This window comes from Sodiomyces alkalinus (assembly GCF_003711515.1).
Source record: "Sodiomyces alkalinus F11 unplaced genomic scaffold SODALscaffold_4, whole genome shotgun sequence".
Classification (NCBI taxonomy): Eukaryota; Fungi; Ascomycota; class Sordariomycetes; order Glomerellales; family Plectosphaerellaceae; genus Sodiomyces; species Sodiomyces alkalinus.
In genome coordinates, this window is record NW_021167082.1 from 484,797 (window position 1) to 509,852 (window position 25,056).

The 25,056-nt window shown below is 57.9% G+C and overlaps 12 protein-coding genes across 12 annotated transcripts; 7 read left to right on the top strand and 5 right to left on the bottom strand.

Moving 5' to 3' along the window:
* Positions 1–471: 471 nt before the first annotated feature.
* On the top strand, positions 472–3,064 carry SODALDRAFT_339512 (cysteinyl-tRNA synthetase; the record flags this gene model as incomplete). Its single annotated transcript, XM_028612865.1, has 3 exons — positions 472–702; positions 790–1,941; positions 2,024–3,064. 3 exons carry the CDS (start codon positions 472–474, stop codon positions 3,062–3,064), a joined length of 2,424 nt encoding a protein of 807 aa, XP_028466820.1.
* Positions 3,065–3,304: 240 nt separating this feature from the next.
* On the top strand, positions 3,305–3,992 carry SODALDRAFT_358860 (hypothetical protein; the record flags this gene model as incomplete). Its single annotated transcript, XM_028614130.1, has 3 exons — positions 3,305–3,361; positions 3,433–3,681; positions 3,756–3,992. The coding sequence occupies 3 exons, from the start codon at positions 3,305–3,307 to the stop codon at positions 3,990–3,992; spliced, it is 543 nt and encodes a 180-aa protein (XP_028466821.1).
* On the top strand, positions 3,806–6,235 carry SODALDRAFT_332455 (solid-state culture-specific ATP-grasp domain-containing protein). The gene has a single exon (XM_028611712.1). The coding sequence runs from the start codon at positions 4,211–4,213 to the stop codon at positions 6,002–6,004; it is 1,794 nt and encodes a 597-aa protein (XP_028466822.1). The 5' UTR covers positions 3,806–4,210; the 3' UTR covers positions 6,005–6,235.
* SODALDRAFT_276500 (hypothetical protein) lies at positions 6,199–7,206 on the bottom strand (the record flags this gene model as incomplete). The annotated part of the gene is made up of 2 exons (XM_028608024.1): positions 6,199–6,857; positions 6,945–7,206. The coding sequence occupies 2 exons, from the start codon at positions 7,204–7,206 to the stop codon at positions 6,199–6,201; spliced, it is 921 nt and encodes a 306-aa protein (XP_028466823.1).
* Positions 7,207–9,717, bottom strand: SODALDRAFT_150670 (MFS general substrate transporter). Its single transcript, XM_028606856.1, has 3 exons — positions 9,637–9,717; positions 7,543–9,486; positions 7,207–7,323 (listed from the first exon to the last, which is right to left on the bottom strand). The coding sequence occupies exon 2, from the start codon at positions 9,395–9,397 to the stop codon at positions 7,553–7,555; it is 1,845 nt and encodes a 614-aa protein (XP_028466824.1). The 5' UTR covers positions 9,398–9,486; positions 9,637–9,717; the 3' UTR covers positions 7,207–7,323; positions 7,543–7,552.
* A 112-nt stretch (positions 9,718–9,829) lies between these two features.
* SODALDRAFT_332457 (ceramide glucosyltransferase) lies at positions 9,830–12,194 on the bottom strand. The gene is made up of 2 exons (XM_028611713.1): positions 11,773–12,194; positions 9,830–11,697 (listed from the first exon to the last, which is right to left on the bottom strand). Exons 1-2 carry the CDS (start codon positions 11,868–11,870, stop codon positions 10,143–10,145), a joined length of 1,653 nt encoding a protein of 550 aa, XP_028466825.1. The 5' UTR covers positions 11,871–12,194; the 3' UTR covers positions 9,830–10,142.
* Positions 12,195–12,504: 310 nt separating this feature from the next.
* Positions 12,505–14,896, top strand: SODALDRAFT_332458 (hypothetical protein). The gene is made up of 2 exons (XM_028611714.1): positions 12,505–12,670; positions 12,946–14,896. Exon 2 carries the CDS (start codon positions 12,968–12,970, stop codon positions 14,675–14,677), a length of 1,710 nt encoding a protein of 569 aa, XP_028466826.1. The 5' UTR covers positions 12,505–12,670; positions 12,946–12,967; the 3' UTR covers positions 14,678–14,896.
* Positions 14,897–15,150: 254 nt separating this feature from the next.
* SODALDRAFT_332459 (Clavaminate synthase-like protein) lies at positions 15,151–17,190 on the top strand. Its single transcript, XM_028611715.1, has one exon. The coding sequence runs from the start codon at positions 15,278–15,280 to the stop codon at positions 16,793–16,795; it is 1,518 nt and encodes a 505-aa protein (XP_028466827.1). The 5' UTR covers positions 15,151–15,277; the 3' UTR covers positions 16,796–17,190.
* An 89-nt stretch (positions 17,191–17,279) lies between these two features.
* Positions 17,280–19,167, bottom strand: SODALDRAFT_150748 (SGS-domain-containing protein). The gene is made up of 3 exons (XM_028606857.1): positions 18,886–19,167; positions 17,934–18,827; positions 17,280–17,833 (listed from the first exon to the last, which is right to left on the bottom strand). The coding sequence occupies exons 2-3, from the start codon at positions 18,741–18,743 to the stop codon at positions 17,303–17,305; spliced, it is 1,341 nt and encodes a 446-aa protein (XP_028466828.1). The 5' UTR covers positions 18,744–18,827; positions 18,886–19,167; the 3' UTR covers positions 17,280–17,302.
* Positions 19,168–19,204: 37 nt separating this feature from the next.
* On the bottom strand, positions 19,205–21,887 carry SODALDRAFT_294228 (lanosterol synthase). Its single transcript, XM_028608742.1, has 3 exons — positions 21,495–21,887; positions 19,659–21,374; positions 19,205–19,603 (listed from the first exon to the last, which is right to left on the bottom strand). Exons 1-3 carry the CDS (start codon positions 21,720–21,722, stop codon positions 19,310–19,312), a joined length of 2,238 nt encoding a protein of 745 aa, XP_028466829.1. The 5' UTR covers positions 21,723–21,887; the 3' UTR covers positions 19,205–19,309.
* Positions 21,888–22,732: 845 nt separating this feature from the next.
* SODALDRAFT_398471 (DNA topoisomerase IV, alpha subunit) lies at positions 22,733–24,226 on the top strand (the record flags this gene model as incomplete). The annotated part of the gene is made up of 6 exons (XM_028615307.1): positions 22,733–22,983; positions 23,043–23,109; positions 23,213–23,290; positions 23,365–23,454; positions 23,532–23,684; positions 23,768–24,226. 6 exons carry the CDS (start codon positions 22,733–22,735, stop codon positions 24,224–24,226), a joined length of 1,098 nt encoding a protein of 365 aa, XP_028466830.1.
* A 235-nt stretch (positions 24,227–24,461) lies between these two features.
* Positions 24,462–24,996, top strand: SODALDRAFT_294229 (ankyrin; the record flags this gene model as incomplete). The annotated part of the gene is made up of 2 exons (XM_028608743.1): positions 24,462–24,698; positions 24,784–24,996. Coding segments are annotated over exons 1-2 (408 nt in total), but the record flags the coding sequence as incomplete, so codon positions are not given.
* Between the last annotated feature and the right edge of the window lie 60 nt (positions 24,997–25,056).

The following is a 25,056-nucleotide window of genomic DNA, read 5'->3' on the forward strand; positions in this document are numbered from 1 at the left end:
TGTGGCTAGTGCATTGAATCGCGGGGTAACTGTGGCGCTGCTCTGTTATAGGCCAATGAAACAAGACGCGGCTGACGACGTTGTCAGATTAGGGAATTTCCTCCCTGCGGGGAACACGCGCCGTTACTTCTTGCCTCCTCGACCGAGTACATTGTACAAGTAATTAGTACCTAAATAAGGTAATGCTCTTGATCACCCCTCGAGCACGGCACCACCTCCACCACCTCGACGACCTCCCTTTAGTGTGACTCAACCCGACCTAACCCCTTCTCTTCCTTCCGCACCTCATCCCCTCCCTGTTACCCATTACCTCTTACCTCCCCTCCCTCCACCGAGGCCCGCTTTACCCTTTTCTGTGGTCGTCCCGGAGACTGGATGAATCGCCTCTTCCGTATCAGAACTATCAGGCTTTCCCTCTCCACTCAGTCTACGCTCTTTCGCTTCACTCGCACCTTCGCCTCGATCTCGACGATGGAGTCGCTGAAGGTGCACAATTCTTTGTCGCCCGGCCAGCCCGTGCCTTTCGAACCCGTCGAGAAAGGGAAAATTACCTGGTACGCCTGCGGGCCCACAGTCTACGATAAGAGCCATCTCGGTCACGCCCGCAACTATGTGTCGACAGACATTATTCGGCGCATTCTCATGCACTACTTTGGTGCGGATCTCAAGTTTGTCATGAACATCACCGACGTCGATGACAAGGTATGTTCTCCTTCCTCCTACCTTTTATCTCCTACCTCTTACCCGGCACATGGTCGGGAGACACCAACCTAATCGGCACATGTCCAGATCATCATCAAAGCCAGGAGACAACGACTCCTCGACCTCGAGAAGAAGAAGACGTATACAGAAGAAGAACTCAACAAACTCGCCCTCGCAGCGTTCCGTGCCTATGCCGAGAAAAGTCTCCCCCTGCTAGTCGCGGCCGACGGCCAGGAGGAGCTCGACGAGAAGAACTACTTTGCACGGCGGGACAAGTGCTACGGATCAGTGTTGGCAGGCGGAACCCTGTCCGGGGAGGGCAAGCCCGGGGACGACGAGGCCAAGGCCAGGATGCACATCAGCAACATGGACTCGGCGGCATTTGCCATTCAAGACAACAAAATCTTCCCGGGGGCCGACGAAGTGCTGCTGCCCTATCTCGACTCGCTGTACAAGGAGACGATCGACACGAGCGACCAGACCATCTTCACGGACCTCACGCAAAGCATGGAGCGCCTCTTCTTCGAGGACATGGACGCCCTGAACGTCCTCCGTCCCGACGTGATCACGCGCGTCACCGAGTACGTCCCCCAAATCGCCCAATTCGTCGAGCGCATCGTCGACAAGGGCTTCGCGTACGAGTCGGACGGGTCTGTCTACTTTGACATCTCGGCGTTCGAGAAGGCCGGGAATACGTACGCGCGACTACGTCCGGGGAACAGGAACGACAAGGCCCTGCAAGAGGACGGGGAGGGTGCGTTGTCCAAGAACCTAGGCGAGAAGAAGAACGAGGGCGACTTTGCGCTGTGGAAGAAGTCCAAGAAGGGAGAGCCGTATTGGCCGAGCCCTTGGGGCGACGGCCGACCGGGATGGCACATTGAGTGCTCGGTCATGGCGTCGGACATTCTGGGCGCGCAGATGGACATCCACTCCGGAGGCATTGACTTGGCGTTCCCTCATCACGATAATGAGCTGGCGCAAAGCGAAGCCTACTTTTGCGAACCGGGCAAGGGGGAGCACTCTTGGGTCAGGCACTTCCTGCACATGGGTCACCTGTCGATATCCGGATCCAAGATGTCCAAGTCTCTCAAGAATTTCCAGACCATCCAGGACGCCCTCGCTACCACGTATACATCGAGGAGCATGCGGGTGGTCTTCTTGCTGGGCAAGTGGAATGACGGCGTGGAAATTTCGCCGGATATGAGGGCCCAAGGCGCCAGCTGGGAAAGCACGCTCACGGTAAGCGGGCCCCCTATATACCAACCCACTCGGCAATAATGGGTTCCCATTTGTTCAGGCTGCTAACAACAAAGCGCGATAGAATTTCTTTTCCAACGTCAAGGCGCTCCTCCGGGACTCCGAGTCTCTGGAAAACGGTGTGAGGTCACTGTCAGTCGCCGGAGAGGGTCCCAAAGAGGGGCTGGCTGCGGACCTCGAGAAGGCACAGAGCGAAATGCATACGGCGCTTTCGAATTCCTTCGACACTCCCCAGGCGATGCGCATTATCCAGGAGCTCGTGGGTACGGCAAACAACTACCTGACATCCGAGGCCAGTCTTCCTGCGCTGGAAGCCGTTGCTCGGTGGATTACGAAAATGGTGGGCATCTTCGGTCTCGATGAGAATGCGCAGGTACCTTACGATGGCCTGGGCTGGGCTTCCAAGCCTCAAGACGCCAGCGTCGACCTCAAGGAGGCCGCCTCCTTGCCATCCCACGCCAGTGCTTACCAGACCGTGGTGGCCGATGTCAAGGCGTTGGACCTGGCTTCAGATTCGCTCTCGGCGCTCGTCAACGAGCAAGACCCCGACGCGGAATTCGCGGCGGCAGTAGAACGCGGCGTCCGTGACGTGGAGGAACTGGCGCTGCCGTACGCAAGAGCAGTCTCCAAGCTGCGCGACGAGCTGCGGAGGGCAGTGTCGTCTGCATCGCCGGACGTGAAGAAGGCGGTTCTGTCGCTGACGGACCGCATCCGTGACGAGGATCTGACGAACCTCGGCATCTACCTCGACGACAGGCCCGAGGGCAAAGCGGCGCTCATCAAGTTCGTGCCGGCGAGCGAACTGATCGCCATGCGCAACGAGAAGCTAGCGAAAGAGGCGGAGAAGGCACGGGCGAAGGAGGAGGCTAAGCGGGCACGCGAACAGGCCGAGAGGGAGAAGTGGGAGAAGGCCAAGGTGTCCCCGACGGAGATGTTCAAGTCGGACGACAAGTATGCCGAGTGGGATGCGGAGGGTTTGCCCACCAAACTCAAGGATGGCAGCGAGTTGCCGAAGAGCCAAGCCAAGAAGCTACAAAAAGAGTGGCAGAGACAGAAGAAAGCGCACGAAGAATACTTGACCAAGTTTGGAGGACGGAAAGCTTGAGAGCGTTTTGATAGACAGGAAAAAAAAAGGGGGGCACAGCTCGGGCGCTCCATGACTCGATAAACTTGGAACCGTCGGTTTGGGGAAGATACGGGACTCCAAATGTTCAAACCACGTCTCTTTTCTTTTTTTCGTTGCCATATTCATTGGGGTAATCACTTCGTCTGATGGAGTAACGCATTTTAGGCTCCATCTCCCGGGTGAATGGTCTAGACAACCGGTCAAGGTTCGATTGTCGAGATGTCAGAGGGGAGAGTCTTCTCCGATGTCTCAGGCACCAATACGTACCTCTACCTTGTATCCGTACCTAAGGTATTCGTACGTTATACGTCATTAAGCTTTACCACTTTGACAGCTGAAACTCGGAGGCCTTGAACGGTTTCGCCAATAACGGCCTGTCCTCCGTACCCCCTAAATGTACTACCCTGTGTACCTCCAAAGGCTGTCAAGTGTCGCCCTCAGGGGGTACTGCAGCGGGATGGTACCCACACTGTACTTCCTCTTGTGTCTGGCTGTACCTGAGAACACCCCTTCGGGCCCCTCCTTACCCCTCCACTGATCTGCAAGATCATGACATCACTGATTCTTCACTGGTCCATAACAAACATCCACAAGCCGTCAGGAGCGTTACACCGATCTGAATAAGTGTGTTGAGCTTGGACCATGTCGGTCATTACACGTGTACGTGTAGAAGCAAGACAATTCCGCAAGCTGCCGTTTTCCCTTTGGACTATTTTATCATGAACATACGTATCCCATCACCCACCCGGAGGCTCTCCGTCTCATCGAACAGACGTCATCTTCTTCCCCTTTTGTCTTCTTCTTCTCTTCCGAGGCTGGTCTCAGGCTTGCTTGTCACCGCGATATGGCCCCTGTCAGAGCCTCACCCACTTCGTCTTCTAATACCTACGGCCTCCCCTTGGCCTAGACGTAGGTTACGAGGTTTACGAAGTGTGATGAGAGCTTCACTTTGCCCTTTAAATGTTCTACTTCCCATCTCACCTGCAGATTATTAATATTATTATTAATATTATTAAGTCTTTCGAGCAGAGGATCACCGGCCTTCCATCGGCCTCCCTCTTCTATTGCAGTTGCATCTACTTACTATAATACCCTGCCTTACTCTTACCTACAGCTCAAACCACCATGGATCCTATCCGTCTTCCTACCATTACCCTCGATACGACCCTGTCAGACCTTTACCGCCAGGCATGTCCCAAAATTGCTCATAGGCAGGTCTCCCAGGTGCTATGCGGTGCAAACTCGGCCCTCGAGTTCTCCTCCCACTTCCCCCGGAACAGCAAGTATCTTTATCAAGATAGCAGCTTCAATACGGTCGGTGATGATGCCCCTACTACGCCCCACGCCAGCGCCCTGCTTCAGCACGACCTCGCCATGAAGCACCTGTCGCTCGTCCCCCAGCGAGATGCCTTCATCAGCGGCAACACCTCCGTCGTTCTCTTCCATCTTAACGACACCCCGACCCAGGGCTCCCACGACCGTGCCCAAGCGGCTGCCACCATGGACGTCCTCGCCGCCGACCAGCGTCCGCGCCTCGTCTTCTGCCAAGGCCCCTACCACATCCCGGCCCGGGAGGCCGGCATCGATCTCATCGCCTACAAGCTGGTCCTCGACGGGCTCGAATCAGGCGACCACGACCTCCTCGTCGACACCGACACCCAGTGGCGTCTGAACAGCAAAGAGGCCCTCGCCACCTCCGGCCTGCCCACGCCGCGCTGCGAAGTCCTCGCCGTCGAAGGCCACGCCGAGGACGCCCGCCTCTGCTGCGGCCGGTGCCGGTGCCGCTCGCTCGCCGATACCAACTCCGACAACAACAACCCCTGGGTGACGTCGTTTGTGATTCCCGAAGACTGCCAGGGCTCCCGGGGCATCTGGTTCCGGAAGCAGAGCAACCGCATCTACGACGCCCTGTCGAGCCGGCCCCTCCCCTTCGTCCTGAAGAACCAGCAGACCTTCGGCGGGGCGGGGACCTACCTCGTCCGCACCGAGGAGGAGCGCACGCGCCTGCTCGCCGATCTCCGCAGCGGGATTCTTCGTCGCCTGCTCTCGTGCGTGACGGCCGAGAACGCCTACCTCCGCCCCGCGTCGCTTTTGCTCTCCGACCTCGTCGCCGACCCTATCGGGGACTACGGCGTGACCTTCTTCGTCACGGACGGGGAGGACGGGGATCCCATCTTCCTGGCGGCGTCGGAGCAGATGATTGAGAACGGCAAGGCGTGGGTGGGGAGTACGATCGATTACACGAAGCAGGACAAGCTCAGGGCCAAGTTTGGGAAGTTGGTTGATCGGGTCGCGAAGTGGCTTCGGTCGCAGGGGTATGTTGGTCCTGCTGGCGCGGACGTCCTGGAGACGAGGCCCGGACACGCGCCGAGGGGATATGCGAATGGGCAGACCAATGGACAGACCAATGGGCATACGAATGGACGCATGAATGGACATACGAATGGTACCGCCGCCGTACATGGCGAAGCTCCGGCAAATGGACATACGGACGGGGCTACTCCAGATGGCGACGATCTGACCAACGGTTTCACAAACGGAATCCAAAAGCCCTCGAATGGTACTGCCGACACCAAGGACGACGGGGACTCAGACCAGGACCTCTCGTGTTTCCACATTGTCGACCTCAACGTCAGGACCTCCGGATCCCTCGCGCTGCCGCTGTTGCGAACCCACTTCACCTCTCGGGGTCTGAACAACGCGTCGTCGTTCACCATCAGCGTGCGCCGGAAACGGGAGGACTTTTTGCGTATGTTCCGCGAGGAGTTTGAGTCGGGGAGGATGTGCATCATCAGCTGGTACGAGGATCCCGACTCGGATATTAGTCTCGGGGATGTTGCTGTCGGCGGTGAGGACGGGGAGGGGCTGGCCAGGGCGGTGCAGCGGGTCAGGGATGCTACGGATGGGATTACCTTTTAGACGGGGTTAGAGCGGGGGTTCAATGGCGTGCGAGTTGGGTGTTCATTGCGAGGGGTGGGTTTACGGTCCTAGGTTATGGCGTATTTGTCGGGGTACTATGTAAGGTAGACAAAGCCCTCTCTTCCGTCTCCCCTTTTGTTCAATTTTTTTTTGTCCTTTTACCTCTTTATTACTGTTTGTCTTTCGATAGCACATCATGACGAATCCGACGCGATCATATCCGCAGGTTGCATGCCCTTCCCTTCCACCAAGACCCCAGCCTTTCGGAGAATGTCAACGCACCCCTGCACAACCTCGGTCTTGACCCCCTCCACCCCCTTGGTGAACTTGACCGTATCCAACCACGCCCTCGCATCCGCCTCGGAATAGTCCAAGTTGTCCGTAATCCACCGCAACGCCCCCTCCGGGTCGCGCTCGAACCGCTCCACCCCACGATCAATCTTGGCGAACATATCCCTGACGCGGGGATCCGGCTTGCCTTTTCCCCCGACAAGCCTCGTCGAAGCAACGATCTTCCAGCTGCTCCAGGGCGTGTAGATCTCCCCGACGCGGCGGATCTCGCCGGAATCGTGGTACTTCTTGGACGTGAAGGTCTCCCACATGAAGAAGTCGGCCTTGCCGCTGTTGACGCCGTCGCGGAGGGTCTTGAAGTCGTTCAGGACCACGGTGTCGGAGAAGGGGGGCGCCGCCGAAGAGGAGGAGGTGGGGGAGAGCAGCCAGGATTGTTGGTCGGCGAGGACGAAGCCCATGACGTAGCTTCCGGAGCCGATGCGGGAGACGCCGATTTTGGAGTTTTGGAGGGATGCGACGGAGGAGATTTCGGGGCGGGAGGCGCCGGTGGATATGGCCCAGCCTTTTTCTTCTGTTAGTGCAAGTTGCTTTTTTGTCTTGTTCCTTGGGCGAAGGTGGAAGGACGGCAGGGGGAAAGAGAAAGACATACAGAGAGGCGTGTCGACGTAGGTACCGACGAGACGGTAGCCTCCGTCTCCCTCGACGCCTTCCTTGCCGAGCCCCGCGATCCAGCCTTCGGTCAGGCCTACGGCGACGTCGATTTCGTTGGAGCGGAGGGCGGTGATCATGTGTCCCGTGCCCGAGGGGAAGGGGACCAGGTCGGCATGGAGGCCGTAGTGGTCCCGCGCGAAATGGAGCGGGGCGGAAAAGTGCTCGGGGACGAAGCCGATGCGAAGCGGTTGGTCTGTCATAATGGGAGGGGTTGTCTTCGTCTTTGGAGTGAATTGGTGGAAGGGGTAGATCTTTCTGGCGGTTATGGTCTGGTGACGGTTCTTTTGACGTAGGAAGTAGGGAGGGGAGCTTATTACCTAGGTAGTGTAAGTGCTGAGTAGAACTCCTCGGCGGGTTGATGCAATGCGGGGCGCGGGGTCAGATCAGGGGGCAGAGCAGGGGGGTACCTAGGTACTTAAGCTCGGTACCTACATGATCGTATCTTATCTCGGTGAAAGGTACGTATTTGCACATCATCTCGGTGAAGGGATATACACGGCAGAACGATATCTCGAATATCTCGAATATCCACTCACCGCTTCCCTTCTAGTTCTCCTCCCCTGCCGACTGATATCCCAACCCGTCAATACCCCCCTCTCCTCCCACATCCACCTGCGGCTTGGGTTTCCTCGGCTCCCGCACAAGCATCATGGTACCCAACGCAGCAGCACACAAAAAGGAGAGGTAAAACCAAGGCAGCCCCTTCATCAACCCACCACGCTCCATCCCCCTAGTGAAGAACCACGCCAGCGCGGGACCCCCAATGAGCGCGCCGCCCGCCATATCCACGATGCTCAGCATGGCATACAACCTCGACGTGACAGACGGGTCGACAAACTCGGTCACCACGGCCCTAGCCAGCGTCCCCGCCGCGGACCCAAACGTCCCAATGACCATGCCGCACAGGAAAACGCCCACCGACCCGCTCAAGGCCTGCACCAGGGCGCCGACGGCGAGGAAGGCGTAGGAGACGCGCGTGAGGAGCAGGTCCTTGGCGAACGTGGAGAGGGGACGACGGCGGTCCTTGTCGACGAGGCGGGCGGAGAGCCGGGGGAGCAGGACGGCGAGGAGGACGAGGTGGAGGATGCCGAGCGGGGAGAGGAGGTAGGTTGTCTGGGCGAGGGTCCAGCCGAAGTATTTCGAGACGTATTGCGGGAGGGTGGAGGAGCTGGCGACCCAGAGGGGCTGGGTGGCGAGGAAGCACATGAGGCAGAGGAGGATGTTGCGGTCGCGGAGGACTTTGAAGCCTACTGCTAGGTCGGCGAGGCCGGAACGGAGGTGGTGGCGTATGATGGTCGGGAGGGAGCGTTGCTGGTTAGGTTGGCCGTCGCGAGGGCTGTAGTTGTCGTAGTCATCGTGGGTCGCAGTCGCAGCCTCAGTTTCAACCTCGCTCCCGGCCCAAATGCGCAGAGTCTCGGGGAGGGAAAGCATGGCGGCGAAGATAAAGGGTCCCAATGCAAAGACGACGCCAATGGGGACCCACGGGCTGAACTTCTCCATGAGGACACCAGACAAGACGGGCGCGATGAGACCGGCGGCGACGCTACCAAACGAGAGGTAGAGAAAGTTGGAGGCGCGGTCGGACTCGGACCCGCTGCCCACATCGGAGGCCATGGAAAACATGACGTTGATGGTGGTGGGGATGCCGCCGCCAATGAGAAAAAACAGGGAGCCGAGGAGCATGAGGTAGACGTTGGGCTGGGCGGAGAACCACAGGATGGCGGGACCCCAGCCGAAGCCGAGCATGACGCCGACCCAGGACAGGAGGAGGGCGGGCTTGCGACCCACCTTGTCGGCGAGGATGCTGTAGGGGAAGGTGCTGACGAGGGTGACGACGGAGGCGATGACGGCGGCGATGCCGCCGAGGTAGGCCAGGCGCGACTGGACCTCGTCGACTTTACACTCCTTCTCTGGGATGGGCTCGGCGAGGTCCTTGCCGTAGTGCTGGTGGCAAAAGGCGTCCTCGAGGAGGCGGAACATGGGCATCATGACGAGGAGGCCGCTGCCGAGGATGACGAACTTGAGGAAGGAGAGGGTGAAGATTACGGCGCGGGGAGATTGTGGTTGGGGGAGGTGGAAGGCGGATCGGCCGGAGGTCGAGTCGTGTCGCCGCCAGCTGGCCCATCGGGGTCGCCATTGCGGGCCGTGCCGGAGCCGGTGCCGGTGCCAGGGGACGGAAGAAGAGGAGGAAGAGGAGGAAGGGCCTTGAATGAAAGGTTCAGTTTCGATTTCTGCTGCGGTCTCGTTCTCGGCATCGGAGAAGCTGCCAAAGTCACGATCATGAGAGCCACCATTGGGCCCCTGGTTGCCGTTGTAATCGTCGCCGTCGAAGAGAGCTGAAGCCTCAATCGAGCTGGAACGGTCGTTCATGGTTGTCCAGCTACGGCTCATGACATTGGTTTCCTTAGGTTGATGGTGTACAGAGACGGTGACCAGATACACCAGGCCATGAGGGGTGAAGGGAAGTTTTCTTTCTTAATCTGACTTCGCGTGAGATTCGAAGTTCTGTTTTGAAGGACAGGGGGGGGGGAGAGAGACGTTGAGGCGTCCAATTGAGGGATGGAATGCGAGACATGCACAGACGCTTTCCCCCTGTAACGCGTCGACGTAAACGCATAGGTACTCCGTACTCAGTACTACCATATTTTTGGGGGGCAAACCCCGTACCCCGTACCCCTTCCAGTCTGGAACCAGGGGTGGGGCTTTTCCGATGTCGGGCAGGCAGCAGCAATAAATGTCATGAGTCTCGGGATTGATTGATTGGGAAACTTCCTCCAACAAATGAACAAAATTCGGAGATTCAGACTTGAGAATATGAACGGACCCAATTTAAGACGCAGTGCAACCTCGACGAAAATGCTTCGGCAACAGGACACCGTGGATGGGGCTGTGTTTGACCACGACGATGACGGACATCTATGATTATCACCACCCCCTGCGGTCCTTCGCTTCTTACATGGCTATGAGGGGAAAAAAAGAAGAAAAGAAGAAGAATAGAAGAAGAATAGAAGAAAAAAAGAAGAAAAGAAGAAAAGAAGAAAAAAGAAGAAGAAAAAAGAAGAACCCCCCCGTAAGGGAAAGCAAGTGGGACCGTTGACATACTGCATGCATCATATATTAGGGCGGTATATTGGCATCAATCCTGCCGATTGTTACTCCTCGACCGAACCCCTCCATTCGGTGATGGGACACCACTACGCACAGCCGAGAGCTTCTGAGTACGAGGCTTGTCATACTCGACGACGCTCATATCCATGCGAACCAGAAACTTATTCCCCCTCCAGTTCACCGTGGCGCCCAAAAGGACGGCCCAGGTCCAGATCGGCAGGGCCAGGACTTCCCTCCCGACCCACGCGGGAATCCACTCCAGGAAGAACGACCTGCCGGGAGCCCCCCCGCGGTTCGACGTGCCCCTGGCAAACCCCGGCGTCCTCTCATCCACCTCGGTGCTGTGGCCAGCGTGGAGACGTCTGTACGTGAACCAATCCCCCATCACCCACAGCGCCACCGTCGCGAGCCATATCCACCCCATGGCGGCCCAGGTCTGCGGAACCCCCCACCTCTCGTGGAACCAGGGGATCGTAGTGAGTGCGAAGGCGCAGTAGGCGCAGCAAAGCAGCGACTCGACGCCCGGCTCGACCAAGGTGGCCGTGATGACGGTCCACTTCCTCGCGCGGAGCCACCGCACCCGGCGGCCGATGTAGGACGCCACCGACATGCCGGCCGTGGGCTGGACGGCCAGGTCGCCGAACACGAGGCCGTGGTTCTTCAGGCCGGGCAGCTTGGACCGGAACAGCAGGTCGCCGATCAGGTGGTCCTCGCAGATGTAGTTGGAGAAGTAGTCGATTCCCGTCGGGTGCGGCGTTTTGTGCGCTGGCAGGGACGGGTTCTGGGCCGGGTCCGTGAGCGTGTCGAGGTGGGATTTGCGGAACATGTTGGATTTCCCCACGATGCAGGGCGCGATGCCGACCGTGTTGATGGCGCTGTAGAACTTGGCGTGCGTTGTTGCCATGAACATCTCGTCTAGTCTGCCGCCGCCGTGGTTCCTGATCCGCGCGAGGAGGGTGTTGTCGTTTCGGCTGAGGTAGGTCGGCAGGCCACCCTCGGAGGTCGGGGATGAGGATGACAATAGAGTCTCGTTTTCACTCTGAGGCGACGGGCTCCCCCACAGCGAAACCGTGTCGACGACGAGAGGCAGCATGTGGACAAACTTGTACGGCTGCCCCTGTTTCCCGTCGTGGCGCAGCCCCAGGAGCTTGTCGACCATGCGACCGGCCGTGCCCTTGCCTACCCAGATGTTGCAGTCGATCATCCAGATGATATCACCCTTCGCCTCACGATACGCGCGACTGACGTTCCTGATCTTCGGGTTGGGGCCCAGATTGTCGACGTGACCGGCGCTTCCATGAAGTAACGGGTCGTCGTGCTCGACAAAGACACGAACATCGAACTGGCGGTAGTCTTGTGCGAGCTTGAGCAGGACGGGATATGCCGGGTCGGTCTTTTCCGACACGCAAAGGTAAACCGTCAGCTTGTCGAGAGGATAGTCCAGGTGGAAGGTAGACGCGAGGCAGTGGTACAGTTCGGGCTCGAGACCCTTGACCGGTCGTATGATGGTGACATGGGGTACTTGATCTTTCGGCAGCGACGGAGTGACTGGTGGTCGGGGACGATAAGAGCAGGAGGCGAAACTTTTTAATAAAAAGGTTAGTGCCTGGCGGAAGACGGGGGATTCGATGCCGCGAGTTCTCGCCCGAGCAACTCACATCCGACTGATGCCGATGGACTGGACGATGAAGACAAAAAAGCTCCAAATAGCGCAGATGTAGGCGGCGGCTTCGACGAGAAGCGACAGGTCAGTCATGATTGGCGTTCTCTGTTGAGCTGGCAAAAAGAAGAAAGTAAATAAAAAAAGGAAGAAAAAAATTCCAAAGGCGGTTCAGATACGACGCACGATCGGGAAACTGGAGGATCCAAACGCCATAGATGGAGGTGCGTCGCAAAATCGTCGACCAAGCGATTTATCGTATGGAAGAGACCGTAGCCAGACTCTCCCACCCGTGAAAAAAATATGAAGGTATTAAAAAGAGACTAAAAATAAAAGAGAGAAAGGGGGTGAGGAGTTGGGCCAGACCAAGTCGGCCGTCAGCAAGATGTTCGGAAGGAGCGGCAAGACACGATATCGACAGGCACGCATGCATCGTGAGATTACGATGTCTAAGGTACGAAGTAAGGTACCTTAGGTAGAGTTCCACACAGTGTCAGGACGGAACATGGGTTTTCGATGTACGGACCGCTCAAGTGCTTATTAAGGTAATTACCTTACCTTAGGCAGGTACACAATAAGGGTACCTTAACGATTTGAGAAGCAGTGGAGACCTGAGGCAGAAACCGGCAGCCAATCACCGAAGCTTAGCCGTAGACCCTGCAAAGAAGAAAACTCGGAACGGGAGGGGCAAAGAGAATCTCTGCTCCTTCTCTTCAACCTCTTCTTCCAAGCTCCAAATCGAGTTCTCTTCTCATCCAACCACAACCCCCAATGGCTGCAAAACAGCCTCCTTGAAGCCTTCGGCACTGAGCTATTTGGATATCAAGGTAGCTCTTGCACGTATGCTTCTTATTGATCTCGTCCGAACAAGCAGTGGACGAGCATCTCCTTCATATGTGAGTTTCTCAACTTTCTTTTTTTCTTCTTTTTTTTGGTCTTGGAGAGACCGATCATCACGCATCGGCTCTCGATCTTGCGCTTGAATTACGAAGTTCCCTGTTTGCTATGATGACACCAATTTCCAATTGTGCTAAAAGCGTCTTCATTGACCTTGATGACTGCCACAAATATAGACTACAACGGTATCTGATGCGAACTGGTCTTTTGTCTTTTGTCTTGATTTGTCTCTTTGACTCGGTCTTTGGGGGATTCGTGGCTAATGCTCCACCAGAATAAAATGAAGTAAAATTATCATGGCTGAAGTTCTTTCCTCAACCTCAGCCCCAAATGGGGGAAACGTCCCGGTGACGGCCTCGTCGGCCAGTCGGCCGCCCAAGCCTAACCAACCAAGACCACCACCACTCCATGAACTATACGCCCTTCCGGCGCCCATCCGCACACTTCCTCTCCCTACCTTCTACCCCAATAATCCATTGTCTCTGATCCAGCTTGTCTGGGCATGGACCCGACAAGTCCTGTCCCCACCGCCCGCCGAACCATCCGTCGTATGGGAAGGTGTCTGGTCACCCGAGTCCGGATCCGTCAACGTGTTTGACGAGAAGGCCATGCGTGCCTTGTGGGAACAAGGCTTTTATGGGAAGGGGAACCTAAGTCGTAGCGAGCCCAACTGGCTGAAGCGGGAGAAAGTACGGCGCGGTGTTTTGCAGGCCCACGTAAGTGAAGAACTGACTGAGAGTCGAAGAGCCGAGAGATTCCGGATGAAGTGGGAGCGGGCCAAGGCCGAACAAGAGGCCATTCGCCGGATACGGATGGAAGAAGTCCGCGAGGCCATCTTGGCGCGTCCTAGAGCCCAGGAGGTGGTCTCCGACATCTCCCTGTCGGAGTCCCGTACATGGAGCGCGCCTGTTGGGCCGGCAGAGTTGCTCTCCCTTCCCAATTCTCCGGTAGAGCTGAAGGCTTCCGCTGTGTCTCCACCACAGCCGTCCACACCGGCCATGGTAGTATTGGAGGGGCAAAATGGGGATCAAAGTAGCCCGGCGGCTGGGCCGAACGGGTCAGTCAATGGCGAACAAGCTGTCGCAGATCCACCGCCATCCATCCTTTCTCCCGAGACAAGGTCTCCAAACGGCATGCCCAAGACACCAAACAACACAACTAAAGGACAGACTCTAAAGCGCAAGAAGAGTGTTCGCTTCTCGCCGCGCGTTGAGTCTACGATATACCAACTACTTGATCCGCCAAGCCTGCACCACGCGGCTTTGAATGACCGTGCGAACGGTTCCGTGGATGAGCCCTCACCCCTCGACCGGGAACTCGCCGCACTTCCCGGCTCTGGTGTCACTTACAGTGCGCAGAATGGGAAAGAGAAAGACGTCGAAGCCTCGTCGTCTGCCCTCCCGCACTCAGAAGAAGAGGGAGAGGAAATCAAGGAGGACATGGAGCACCTGCAGCTCGTAGCGGAAGAAGCCTTCTTCCTCGTATTCGGGCTCGGAGCCCTGAAGGTCCTGGACCCCGCTACCCGCTCACCCATGGATGTCCCAGCCTTATTCCAGGCATTCCGGCGGAACTCCAAGTTCCCACCCTTATCCCTGGATGAACTGCGACCGGATGACGGCTTCTTGGTCCACTACGCGGTGTACCACCATTTCCGCTCCCTCGGATGGGTCCCCCGCCCCGGCATCAAGTTCGGCATGGACTGGATGCTGTACGCCAGGGGTCCCGTCTTCGACCACGCCGAGTTCGGCATCCGCGTCATGCCGTCTTACACGCATCCGTGGTGGAAGGCGAGCGGGCAGGAGATGCCGTCCAAGTCGTGGCCGTGGCTCCACGCCATGGTCCGCGTCCTCGCCCACGTGCAGAAGAGCTTGGTGCTCGTGTATGTCGATATCCCGCCGCCGCCTGCGTTCGAGGAAGCCATGTCGAAGGGCCCGGCGGAGGTGTTCAAACTGTATAAGATTCGAGAGGTCATGATCAAGCGATGGTCGGGCAATCGCAACAGGTAGAGCGACTTGGCGCTTTGCTGGATGGGGAGTTGTTGGCGTTGGGACTAATGGTATAGGACTCGGGAGATTTGGCTTCTTTATTTTGGCATTTGTCTATAAGGCAGTGGTCTTCGCGACGGGATAGTGATCATGAAAAAGTAATGAATGGCAAGAGAGATGTGAAGAGCCAGATGATTGAGGCGCGTCCGACAGTTCAAGTCCAGAGTGAATGAACCGAACACATGACAGTATCTACTCTGTAATTTGTACTGTACTACCAACGGTAAGTACCTTAGGTACCTTACGTAACTTTGGGTCCTTCCCTACGAATTCGCGGACTTGATCTCATTGGTCAATTCAGGGCCTAGAACAGGTACAGCCGTACAGTGTCAGATTCTATCATGTACGCAGTACGATGGCCCCTCATCGGGTTCTGCCTCGGCCTAATACTGTGTACTCAATACTTCTTCTTTATCGTCCCATCCACTCCTTCATCACCATCACCATCTTCTTCTTGTTCTTCTTCTCTTCCTCTCTCTTTAACTTCTGCTCTGCTTCACCTACTAGACTCGCAATTTGCATACTTCCCGGATCTCCTTCGCGTCATTCCTTGCGGCTGAGATGCCTCCACGACTGCTTTCCCCGCGCTTCCTCAAGGCGCGTGCCCTTCAGGGCCTCCAGGGACAGACCAGCTGCGCTGCCGATTTCCCCCGTGTCGCACCCTTTCACACGACGACATCCCGCCGTAACATTGAATTATGGGAGGAAGCCTCTCGGCCTGACGTCGTCAAGTGTAAATACCATGACAAGTACTACACCTTGCCAGCCCTTTGGCTCCGCGACAACTGTCCCCAGAGCAGAAGCCCCTCCTCGGGAAACAAGAGCTTCGCCACGGCCGAAATCCCACCCGACCTCCGAATCAAGTCGGTCCGGAAAACCAGCGACGGGAACTGGCAATTCGAGTGGCGCAACGACATCCCCCGCTTCGCAGAGCGGGGCCACGTCTCCGTCTTCACGCCACAACAGCTTGAGGAACTCGTCTCTCGGCCGAGCGCCGGTCGCGCCGGTTATCTAATGCAAGACGTCCGACGTCAGCTGCCGCGTGAAGTAGCCCCTCCGATTTTCTGGGACAAGCGCATCCTACTCAACCGGCGTCTCCGCGAGATCGACTACAAGGACTGGATGCAACGAGGCGACGAATTCCACCGCGCCGTGCTCGAGCTGGCCCTCACCGGCCTCGTCTTCATCCAGAACGTGCCCCAGACAAAGCAAGCCGTCGTGGACATGGGCCTGCAGTTCGGCGCCCTCCAGGAGACCTTCTACGGGCGCACCTGGGACGTGGTGTCGAAGCCGCAGGCCGAGAACGTGGCCTACACGAGCGAGTACCTCGGCCTGCACTCCGACATGCTCTACCTCCCGCAGCCGCCCAAGCTGCAGTTCCTTCACTGCCTCGAGAACGACGCCACGGGCGGCGAATCCCTCTTCAGCGACGCCTGGCGCGCCGCCTACGAATTCGTCCACTTCCGCCCCGCCGACGCCCACCCGCTCGCCTGGCACTCGATCGGCTTCCACTACGACGCCAACGGCTTCTCCTACTACCAGTACCGCCCCGTGCTGACCTTCGACTCCCCGCGGCGCGCGCTGCGCGGCCACCCCTCCGAATTCGCCGGCCGCTCCTCCAGCCCCGCGAACCTCGGCGACCTCACCTCGGTGTCCTGGTCGCCTCCCTTCCAGATGCCCTTCGCCGCGCCCGACTCCCCGTCCGCCGACCGCGCGTTCCGCCGCTGGCACGCATCCGCCGCCAAGTTCCAGGCGCTCCTCGAGGACGAGCGGAACATGGTCCGCCGCCGCCTGCGGCCCGGCGAGTGCGTCGTCTTCGATAACCGCCGCGTGCTGCACGGCCGGACCGCCTTCGATCCGGCGTCCGGCCGCCGCCACCTGCACGGCGCCTACGTCGCGATGGAGGACTGGAACAGCACCTTCCACCGCGTGCCCACCCATATTCTCGACGAGACCAGGGAGCTGCCTGAGCCGGCGCCGAGGTCGAGGACACAGCTTGCTGAGTATCTGATCGCACGGATGGGGGAGAACGCAGTAGGGAAGAATGGGAAGCCGACAAAACCCTCATCGGTGAGTTGACCTAATGTGAAGAGAGGAGTGCGGTTGTAGAAAAGATTTGTGGGAGAAGAGAACACCGAACTGTAGAGTAAGATGATATTTGGTGACTACGTAGACCCTTTTGCGATGCATCGAGAGCAAGTTTACCTATCTATGCGTCTGGTGAACTGGATAGACCTATGGCACCTTCCCCAGAGACGACGTCTCCTTTCGGTACTAAGGAAATGCATCCTGATTCCCCCTATTATTTTTTCCATCCCCTCCTTTGCGTCCCAATGGGGATACTGCGTCATGCAGGCACTGAACGGAGCCCAATGCAACAGACAAAAAGGAAGCAAGCCCATGTGGTATGTAAACCATGCAAAACCACGCCAACGCCAGAGACAAGATCACCAGAAAAAAATGAAAAAAATCCTGCGCTTCCGAATTCGCAACCCAGGGCTCATGCCATACCATGCCATGTCAAACTTTCGCATCTGTAAAGCCAGACCCTGTGGCAAACTGGCCTGCCCTAAGAGACGCCATTCCTTACTCCTCCCACTTCCTGACTTCGACACCCTCGGGAGGCACCGTCTCAACCTTCTTCTCCTTGACGTCGTCCCAGTTCGTGCTGAGGCTCGTACCGTTACTCTCGGTAAAGGACTTGATCATCGCGCGCCTCTGCTCGTCCGTGGCGCCGGCGTACAGGGACTTGAAGAAGTCGTTAACCCCTTCCTTCTCGTAGTCGACGTCCTCCTCGTCCTCCGAGAGGAGCTTTTCCCAGTTCTTCGGGCCCTTGCGGGACGACGTGGGGTAGGCGGGCAGGCTGGCGGCCGGTGCCGGTGCCGATGCCGATGCCGATGCGTTGGTAGGGGCGGCGGCGGCGGGGGTAGGAGCGGCGCCGGAAGCCTCCGAATCTCTGTTCCGGCGCAGGGTGGGCCATTTGATCGACTCGGTTTTGCGGAGGTTGAGCTCGACTTTGTTGGGGGTGACGGCGCATTTGGACTGGGCGGGGTCGACGTGGCCGAAAAGGAAGATCTCGTAGAACCCTTCGTGTCCCGGGATATGGGATAGACGGACCTGGTTGAACAACACAAGTTAGTCTTGACATTCAAGAAACGTGCTGTCGTGGGGTGGAGACGAAACAAGGAAAAGAGAAGAAAAAGGGCAAGGGCATTACCTTGTCGCTCGTAATTTCATATTGGAAAAGGTCCTTGGGCACACTCTTCACAAACACGGAAACCGTGACGTTGGTGTTAGTCTGGAAAAAATCAACCCGGACAGGCTTCGGCGGCTGCGCCGGCTGCGGCTGCGGCTTCTGCGCCTCCTCCTCCACCTGGATTTTCTCCGCCACGGCCTGCCGCAGCAGCTCATCCTCCTCGGCATCAGGATCCTCAGGGTCCACCTCGGGCGGTTCAAACTTGACCGTGATCTTGCGAGCCTCATCCTCGGGGCCCAGCTGATCCAGCTTCGCGATGGTCTGGGTGCGCAGCGTGGCAGCCGTCTTCCAGAGGGGCCCGAACGGCTCCTTGGGCATCTGGCTCCGGTCCACGGGCATCATGACGTCGCGCAGCCGCTTCTGAACGGCGTCGCGGTCGGGCCGCCAAAACCCGTCTTGGAGGTCCTCGGGCGCGGCCTCGTCGGTGAAGATGGGGTCGCCGATGGGGACGCCCTCGGCGAGTTTCATGGACCAGTACGCGCACATGTCGGCGTCGGCGGTGCGGCCGAGGCGGAAGAGGGCGACGGTTCGACGGTATTGGGCTTCGGTCATGAGGGGTCGCGACCCGCGGGAGGTGGCCGAGCGGTAGGCGGCTTCCGCATCTCGGAGGGCGGCGGGGTACTGGCGGAGGCCGATGTGGCACTTGGACCGAGCGAGGAGCCAGGTGGGGGAGGAAGACGACTTGAGAGCTTCGTTCAGTTTGGGGAGGGCAGCGGCAAAATCTTTTGCTTCGGCGAGGGCTACTCCCTGTTGGCCGGCCGTACTTGTCATGGTGGATGGCGCGGAAGAGGTGACTGTTGGAGGTGGGTGCGTGCGTTGCTCGGATGGAAGTGATTTGAAGCGATGTGCTAGGTCCTGGCCCAGTATAAATAATGTCAATAGTTTGCTACAGAAACAAAACAGAAATAATTACCTTTTGTCGGAGCTTCTGAATCAAGTGGTGATGTTGTCTGTTGGTTGTTGGGTTGTTGGGAGGAAGATGAGAAGGAGAGAGAAGAGAGGGAGAGGCTTCTGGAAGCTATGGTGGGGCAAGAAGCAGCTGCCACAGTGCCACTTGCTTTCTGCCACTTCTGCCACCTATATTGTCACCGCTTTCCCCTTCCCTTCACCGTGTTCGTGTCCGTATCACACACCGAGCCACCACTGACTGGTACAAACTTGACTACATCGTCCGTCCCCTTCATAGGTACCTGTACAGGAACAACAGGTTAGGATCTACCATCGGATTTGTTGATTCAATGCCATGACATTACTATTGACTATTATTACGAGAATTTCGTATGATCATATTCGCTGCGTTCCAGGCAACACCATATCCATATTGCATTTCATCTCCTTCATGGGCTGATCAGCTCATCCGGATATTTCCGCGCAAACATGCCCAAGGCCTTGATGGGAAAAGTGAACTTGTAGTTGGGATACGTGATCATGCAGCTCTTGTTGAACACCCCCTCAATGGACTCGGAAAGCCATTCGCCGTTGGCTTGCTGCCTCTTCATGATGAGCCGGATGCCCTTCTTGATGGGCTCGACGTGGGGGTACTCGGCCTCCATCAGCGCGATGACCGCCCATGCCGTCTGCACCACCAGCGAGCCGCTCGGGTGTTCCACCCACTGCATTGTCTCGCATGCCTGTGTCGGACCAGTCAGTAAATCGTGCTTCATCTTAGAAAGAAAGAAGAAATACCTTGTAGCTCTCCGACCAGCCACCGTCCGCTCGCTGCTTCGAAAGCAGGTAATCGCATCCCTTCTTAGCATGCTCGCTCGTCTCGTACACCTCGCCCACGAGCGACAAGCTCTCCAGCGCAAACATGGCCGCATACGTGAAGCAGACGCCCCAGCTGCCGTACCACGCTCCGTTCTCCCACTGGTTCGTCTTGATCCAGCTGACGGCGCGGGTGACGAAGCGCCGAATGTCGTCGGCTCGGTAATCGGGCCAGTGCTTCTGGAAGATGGAAAGCGCCGTCACGCACGCCGTCGTGCACTCCGGGTAATCGTACTCGACCATGATGTTGCCAAACACCTCCGCCGCGTTGAGGACCTCCATCCACTTCCCGCCGCGCCGCTTCTCGTACGACCCCACGCCGCCCGTGTCCTCGTTCTGGTACGTGAGGATCGTGTCGACGGCGTCGAACACGCGCCGGTCGTCGAGCAGCTGCGGGTACCCGTCCGTCTTCTGCAGCAGGACCACCGACTTGAGCGCCTCGGAGATGCAGTCGCTGACGGCGTACCCCTGCGTCTTGTTGCTGAACGGCCACCCGCCCTTGCGCGGGTGCCGGTAGCACTTCGCCTGGTCCTTGCAGTCCTCGCGGATCTGCTGCCGGTCCAGGAACGCCAGGGCCTTGACCAGCATGGGCCGCCACCGCTCGTCCCCCTCCAGCCCCGCCGCGACGGCGGCCTGGATGCTGAACGCCGTGTCCCAGCACTGCACGCCGTTGGTGCCGTTGCACAGCATGCCCTCGACGTTCACCCACAGGGAGTCCTCCAGGCGCTCGATGTGCCGCCGCACGGTGTACGAGCCGGGCCCGTCGCGGATGTAGCACATGACGGTGGTCATCGGGGCGCTGACGGGGGCCAGGCAGGCGTAGTCGGTGTTGGCGTCCTCCATGTCGACGAGCTCGCTGGTCCAGGCCTCGGCGCGCTCCTTGATCCAGCTGGACCGCAGGTACGGGTCCCAGACGTTGACGAGGAACCAGTTGGCCGTGTTCAGGACCCACGTCTTGGGGTGGTAGTTGTCGGCGGGGGCGATGTCGTTGCGGTGCGCCTTCCAGCGGATCGAGCCCCAGGGCTGGACGAAGAGCTCCTCCCGCAGCGCCCGCGTAAGGTCCGTCTCCTCACAGCTCCACCTGCGGGAGGCGACGTGGGACATGGGCACGTAGACCTGGCGGATGTGCGGCCACCACCGCCAGGGCGCGAAGGGGACCCAGTCGGGCACGAGCCAGAGCTCGGGCGGGACCGGGTTGACCACGTCCCAGTCGGCGACGCCGAGGACGGCGAGCCACCACTTGGCCCAGTGCGGGCTGCTGGTGGCGCCGCCCAGCGCGTGGAGGCGGGCGCGCGCCTTCAGCATGACGGGGTGGTCGGGTTCGACGCCCAGGATGCGCAGGGCCGTGTAGTTCAGGGTGCAGCCGAACACGGTGCTCTCGCCTTCGACGTGGAGGCCCCAACCGCCCAGCGTCGGGTGGGCGCGGGCGAAGAGGTAGTTCTTCATCTCGGTGGCGTAGGCCGACGAGATGGGCGTCTTGGTGACGTACCATGTGATGATGATGCCGGGAAGGAGGAACATGGGGCCGCCGTACTCGCAGCCCCATTCGCCGGGGGGGAGCTGGAGTTTCTCGTAGAAGGTCAAACCGTTCCGTGCGGCGTCGAGAGGACTCTGGGGCGGGGGGAGGTCGCGGAGGTCCTGAAGGGCGCAAAGGGGGGTCGTTAGACAATAATGTATCGCGGAGGCGGAGGAGCGCGTCTTGGCATGGAGGGCTTTTGAAAATAGGATCAAACCATGCGGAGGAAAACTAAAACTCACGAGAGGCAAGCCGAGATAGTACTTGTCGGCATGGCTTTGGGGCCACTGCTTCGCGGCTTCTTCGTCCTCGAGATAGGTCCAGCGATGACGGCCATCTTGGTCGTCCAGCCTCCACCTCGAACCATCTGTCTTCTCTGCAAGCTTGGGTCTCTTGGGCCATTCCTGCTCTGCAATGGCCTCGGCCACCCGCTTCCGGGAGAGAGCTGTGGACTCGCCAGGGCCAGCCATGATGCACGGTTCTGCGTTGAAACGGCGCAATTCGGGGACGTGGCTTGATAAATCGTCGAGGGTAATCGATAATAAGACGAGTCGCGGAGCCCGGAGACAAGGTCAACAGGAATAGAACGGCTTATATGTTTGGATAGTGCAACTTTGGAAGCCGCGGGTTCCTGGTCACATAAATTCCAATGGAGGTTTGGCCGCGTTTTCGTTTTCGAGGCCCCTTTATCCTTTTATCGCCCTTATCACCGATACGATACGTACCTACGGTACCTACCTTATTCCAGCTGTTTCACGTGAAAGACAATACAGTGGCCCGTGCTCAGGGGCATACCTGTACAACGTACGGAGTACATACAGTGTCCAAGACTGTACGGAGCCTCTTATTGGTCAATGTACGGAGTATCCCCCCATTCAAGCTCCCTCCGTATAACAACACAGGATCGAGCAGATACTGAGACACATGCTTCGTACAACGAACACATACTTGATACTTCTAGGAACACCGTATCTCTGATGCGGCTCCCAAAAGTCATGGGTATCTTAGTTTTAACCTCAAGACTCAGACCCCGGGGCCCCAATTCTTAGACGGGTCAAGGGTTGACTCGGTACTTGTACGGCGTGTCTAAACTCTCCAAGTCACACGGCTCTTCTGAGTCCTCTCGTCGTTTTTGTCCGAGTTGAATAGACTGCAGTGACGTCATGTCATGTTACGCAACTCACTGTCTTTACGTGTACCTTAGACTCGTACAGAGTAGGTACCTTACCAACTGAGGTGTACATCATTCTCATACCCCTTGGAGTACACTACGTATCTAAGGTAAGGCACGTTAGGGCAAACAATGGACGGATTATACTCCGGTACCAATGTGCCTCTACCGTGCACTGTCTCTTGCTCAAAGTCTAGTTACTAATCTCACTTCCACTTCCACTTCCTCATTCGAAATCTTCAGACTTCTCCCTTCTCCACCACCCCAGTGACCCCCAGTGCACGCAGCACGCCCCGTAACTCAACCCAAATGTCGTCGACAGATATCGTCGAGGTGGGCGAGGCACGGGCTACCGAAGGGAATCGGCTAGTTGTCATCGCCGTAATCGAAGACATCCTCAGCAAAGTCGTGGACGACATCTCTCACGACCGACAACCGTCTATCCCCTATCGATGTCGACCCAGAGGCGCCCGTCCGGGCCGTCCCTCGACCTCCGTCACCTCCCGCACGGCTGTCCGCTTCCCCGGAAACTCGCAAGATGAAAGCCTCGCCTTCTGTTCGTAGACAAACTCCCATGTTCTCATGATTCGTCTGGACTCTGGTGACTGACCTGGGCCAGCCCGCGCCCTCGAGGCTCTCTGCTCGGCGAGGACTGCGTTGTTGACCGGGACGCTACTCACCAAACGGTGCGTCCACCTGTATCCCTACTCCGCATCGCCGCATACCAAGTACTGAAGTCTGAGAGTTTCATTTCTTAGGAGTCTCTACTATGACAATGTGGACCTCTAGAAGAGCCAGGCTGTCGTGGACCGTGTGGTGGACGACTTGGCCTACACGCTAGGGTTTGGCCGCATGGACCTGAATATTGTGTGTCATGCTGATTTCTATGACGCCCCGCCGTCCTGTTGCTCTTTTTTACTCTTACTGACTTTTATTGACAGGTTGCTGCTGGCAAGGGACTGATATCCGGACCCATCATGATTCAGCTGCGTCGTGAGTCTGGCGTCCTCAGCGCGTCCTCCGGTTCCAATGTATGATTCCATGGACCATCCCTACCAAGTCTTGCGTAACCATATCTAAGAAAGAGCCTAACAAATGGGGAAAAAAGGGAGTACTGGTGCCCTTGCCTAGCGACGTGGAAAAGCTTGACCTTGGTGCTGCGAGGTGGCTCCTCGTCATCGAAAAGGAAGCCGTCTACCGCCGCCTATCTGCCGTCCAATACTGGCGCAATTCAGCCGCTGGACCTGGGATATTGGTGACGGTGTGTACTGCACAAAACGAAGGAGCGGGTACCATGCTGCACAGAGTGGCTAACGTCGTCTTGGACTTGACACAATTTCCCAGGGCAAAGGGTTTCCGGATCTCGTGACGCGAGGGTTCCTCCACCTTGTTCAGTCGGTTCGGCCACAGTTGCCCATCTACTGCCTCACGGACTTTGACCCTGACGGCGTCGGGATCATGCGCTGCTACAAACATGGCTCGCGGAGCCTCGACCATGAAACCCATGTCGTCGTCCCTCGTCTACGATGGCTCGGCTTCAAGAGCTCGGACTTGAGTCACCACTTGACTGCCCTCGACGAGTCGCGTCGACCGTCCGTGACGTCTCCGATGTCAGTTCGAAATAGGACACGTGCAGCGAAACTACTTGCTACGATGGACGAAGAAAGTCACGACTGGGAGGAACTCGAGTGCCAGCGAGAACTGCAAGTCATGATGTTTCTCGGCGTCAAGGCCGAGATTCAGGGGGTGGATGGAATTGGCGATGTGGGGGACTGGCTGGACGCAAAGTTGGGACAGGCGTGATGGCCCATGGGCACGTCTATTAAATGAATGGACAGCTTTCTCAAAGTAGAAGACACAAAAACGACCAAGGTTGTTGGGTTACCCCTGAATGACACAGTGCGGACATATCCACATGTCACAGTTGAACACTGTACCCCCCCGCCTTGGACTTCAACGTCGAAAAATTTCATCGGCGTCTTTCTCTCAGTCTCACTCACAGCCCAAGTTGACTCTCATCAATCTACTCATAATAATACACCCCCCTCGCACTTCCCTGCGATAATAACAACCGACACCATGGCGCCAACACTTACCGAAGACGAAATTGACGACCTCATCTATTTCGCCCGCGCCGGCGACTTGGCCGACCTGCAGGAATCCATCTCCACCCTCGCGACTCGGGAAAGTGTCTCGCCCGCCGAACTACTCCTCGCCGCAAGGGACGAGGGCAAGTCGAGTCCTCTTCATATGGCAGCCGGGAATGGAAACCTAGGTGCGTTCTGTGTTCTTGTGGCGACTGTCCTTCATTGCCTGCCTCGCCTGTCTTTGAGCTCTCCCTCTCTCACACACCCCCCCAGACGTCGTAACCTCCCTCCTCTCCCACTTCCCCCCCGCCCCCGAAGACCCCCAAAGGAAAACCTTCCTCGACCTCCCCAACGAATACGGCAACACCGCCCTCCACTGGGCCAGCCTCCGCGGCCACCTCCCCGTCGTCAAGCTCCTGATGGAAGCCGGCGCCAACCCGGCCGCCGCGAACGACAAGGACCAGATCCCGCTGGACCTGGCCCTGTTCGAGGACCGCAGGGACATCGTCGACCACTTCATGTCGCTTTCCCGGGGGTTGGAGGGGG

Excerpts from the sequence above, each read along its gene's own strand:
- SODALDRAFT_332455 (XM_028611712.1), top strand. The coding sequence starts at position 4,211 with ATGGATCCTATCCGTCTTCCTACCATTACCCTCGATACGACCCTGTCA.
- SODALDRAFT_150670 (XM_028606856.1), bottom strand. The coding sequence starts at position 9,397 with ATGAGCCGTAGCTGGACAACCATGAACGACCGTTCCAGCTCGATTGAG.
- SODALDRAFT_332457 (XM_028611713.1), bottom strand. The coding sequence starts at position 11,870 with ATGACTGACCTGTCGCTTCTCGTCGAAGCCGCCGCCTACATCTGCGCT. Across the intron at positions 11,698-11,772 it reads TCCATCGGCATCAGTCGGAT|TTTCGCCTCCTGCTCTTATC; the intron begins GTGAGTTGCTCG and ends TTTATTAAAAAG.
- SODALDRAFT_332458 (XM_028611714.1), top strand. The coding sequence starts at position 12,968 with ATGGCTGAAGTTCTTTCCTCAACCTCAGCCCCAAATGGGGGAAACGTC.
- SODALDRAFT_332459 (XM_028611715.1), top strand. The coding sequence starts at position 15,278 with ATGCCTCCACGACTGCTTTCCCCGCGCTTCCTCAAGGCGCGTGCCCTT.
- SODALDRAFT_150748 (XM_028606857.1), bottom strand. The coding sequence starts at position 18,743 with ATGACAAGTACGGCCGGCCAACAGGGAGTAGCCCTCGCCGAAGCAAAA. Across the intron at positions 17,834-17,933 it reads ATGAAATTACGAGCGACAAG|GTCCGTCTATCCCATATCCC; the intron begins GTAATGCCCTTG and ends TTGTTCAACCAG.
- SODALDRAFT_294228 (XM_028608742.1), bottom strand. The coding sequence starts at position 21,722 with ATGGCTGGCCCTGGCGAGTCCACAGCTCTCTCCCGGAAGCGGGTGGCC. Across the intron at positions 21,375-21,494 it reads ACTATCTCGGCTTGCCTCTC|GACCTCCGCGACCTCCCCCC; the intron begins GTGAGTTTTAGT and ends TGCGCCCTTCAG. Across the intron at positions 19,604-19,658 it reads GCTGGTCGGAGAGCTACAAG|GCATGCGAGACAATGCAGTG; the intron begins GTATTTCTTCTT and ends GGTCCGACACAG.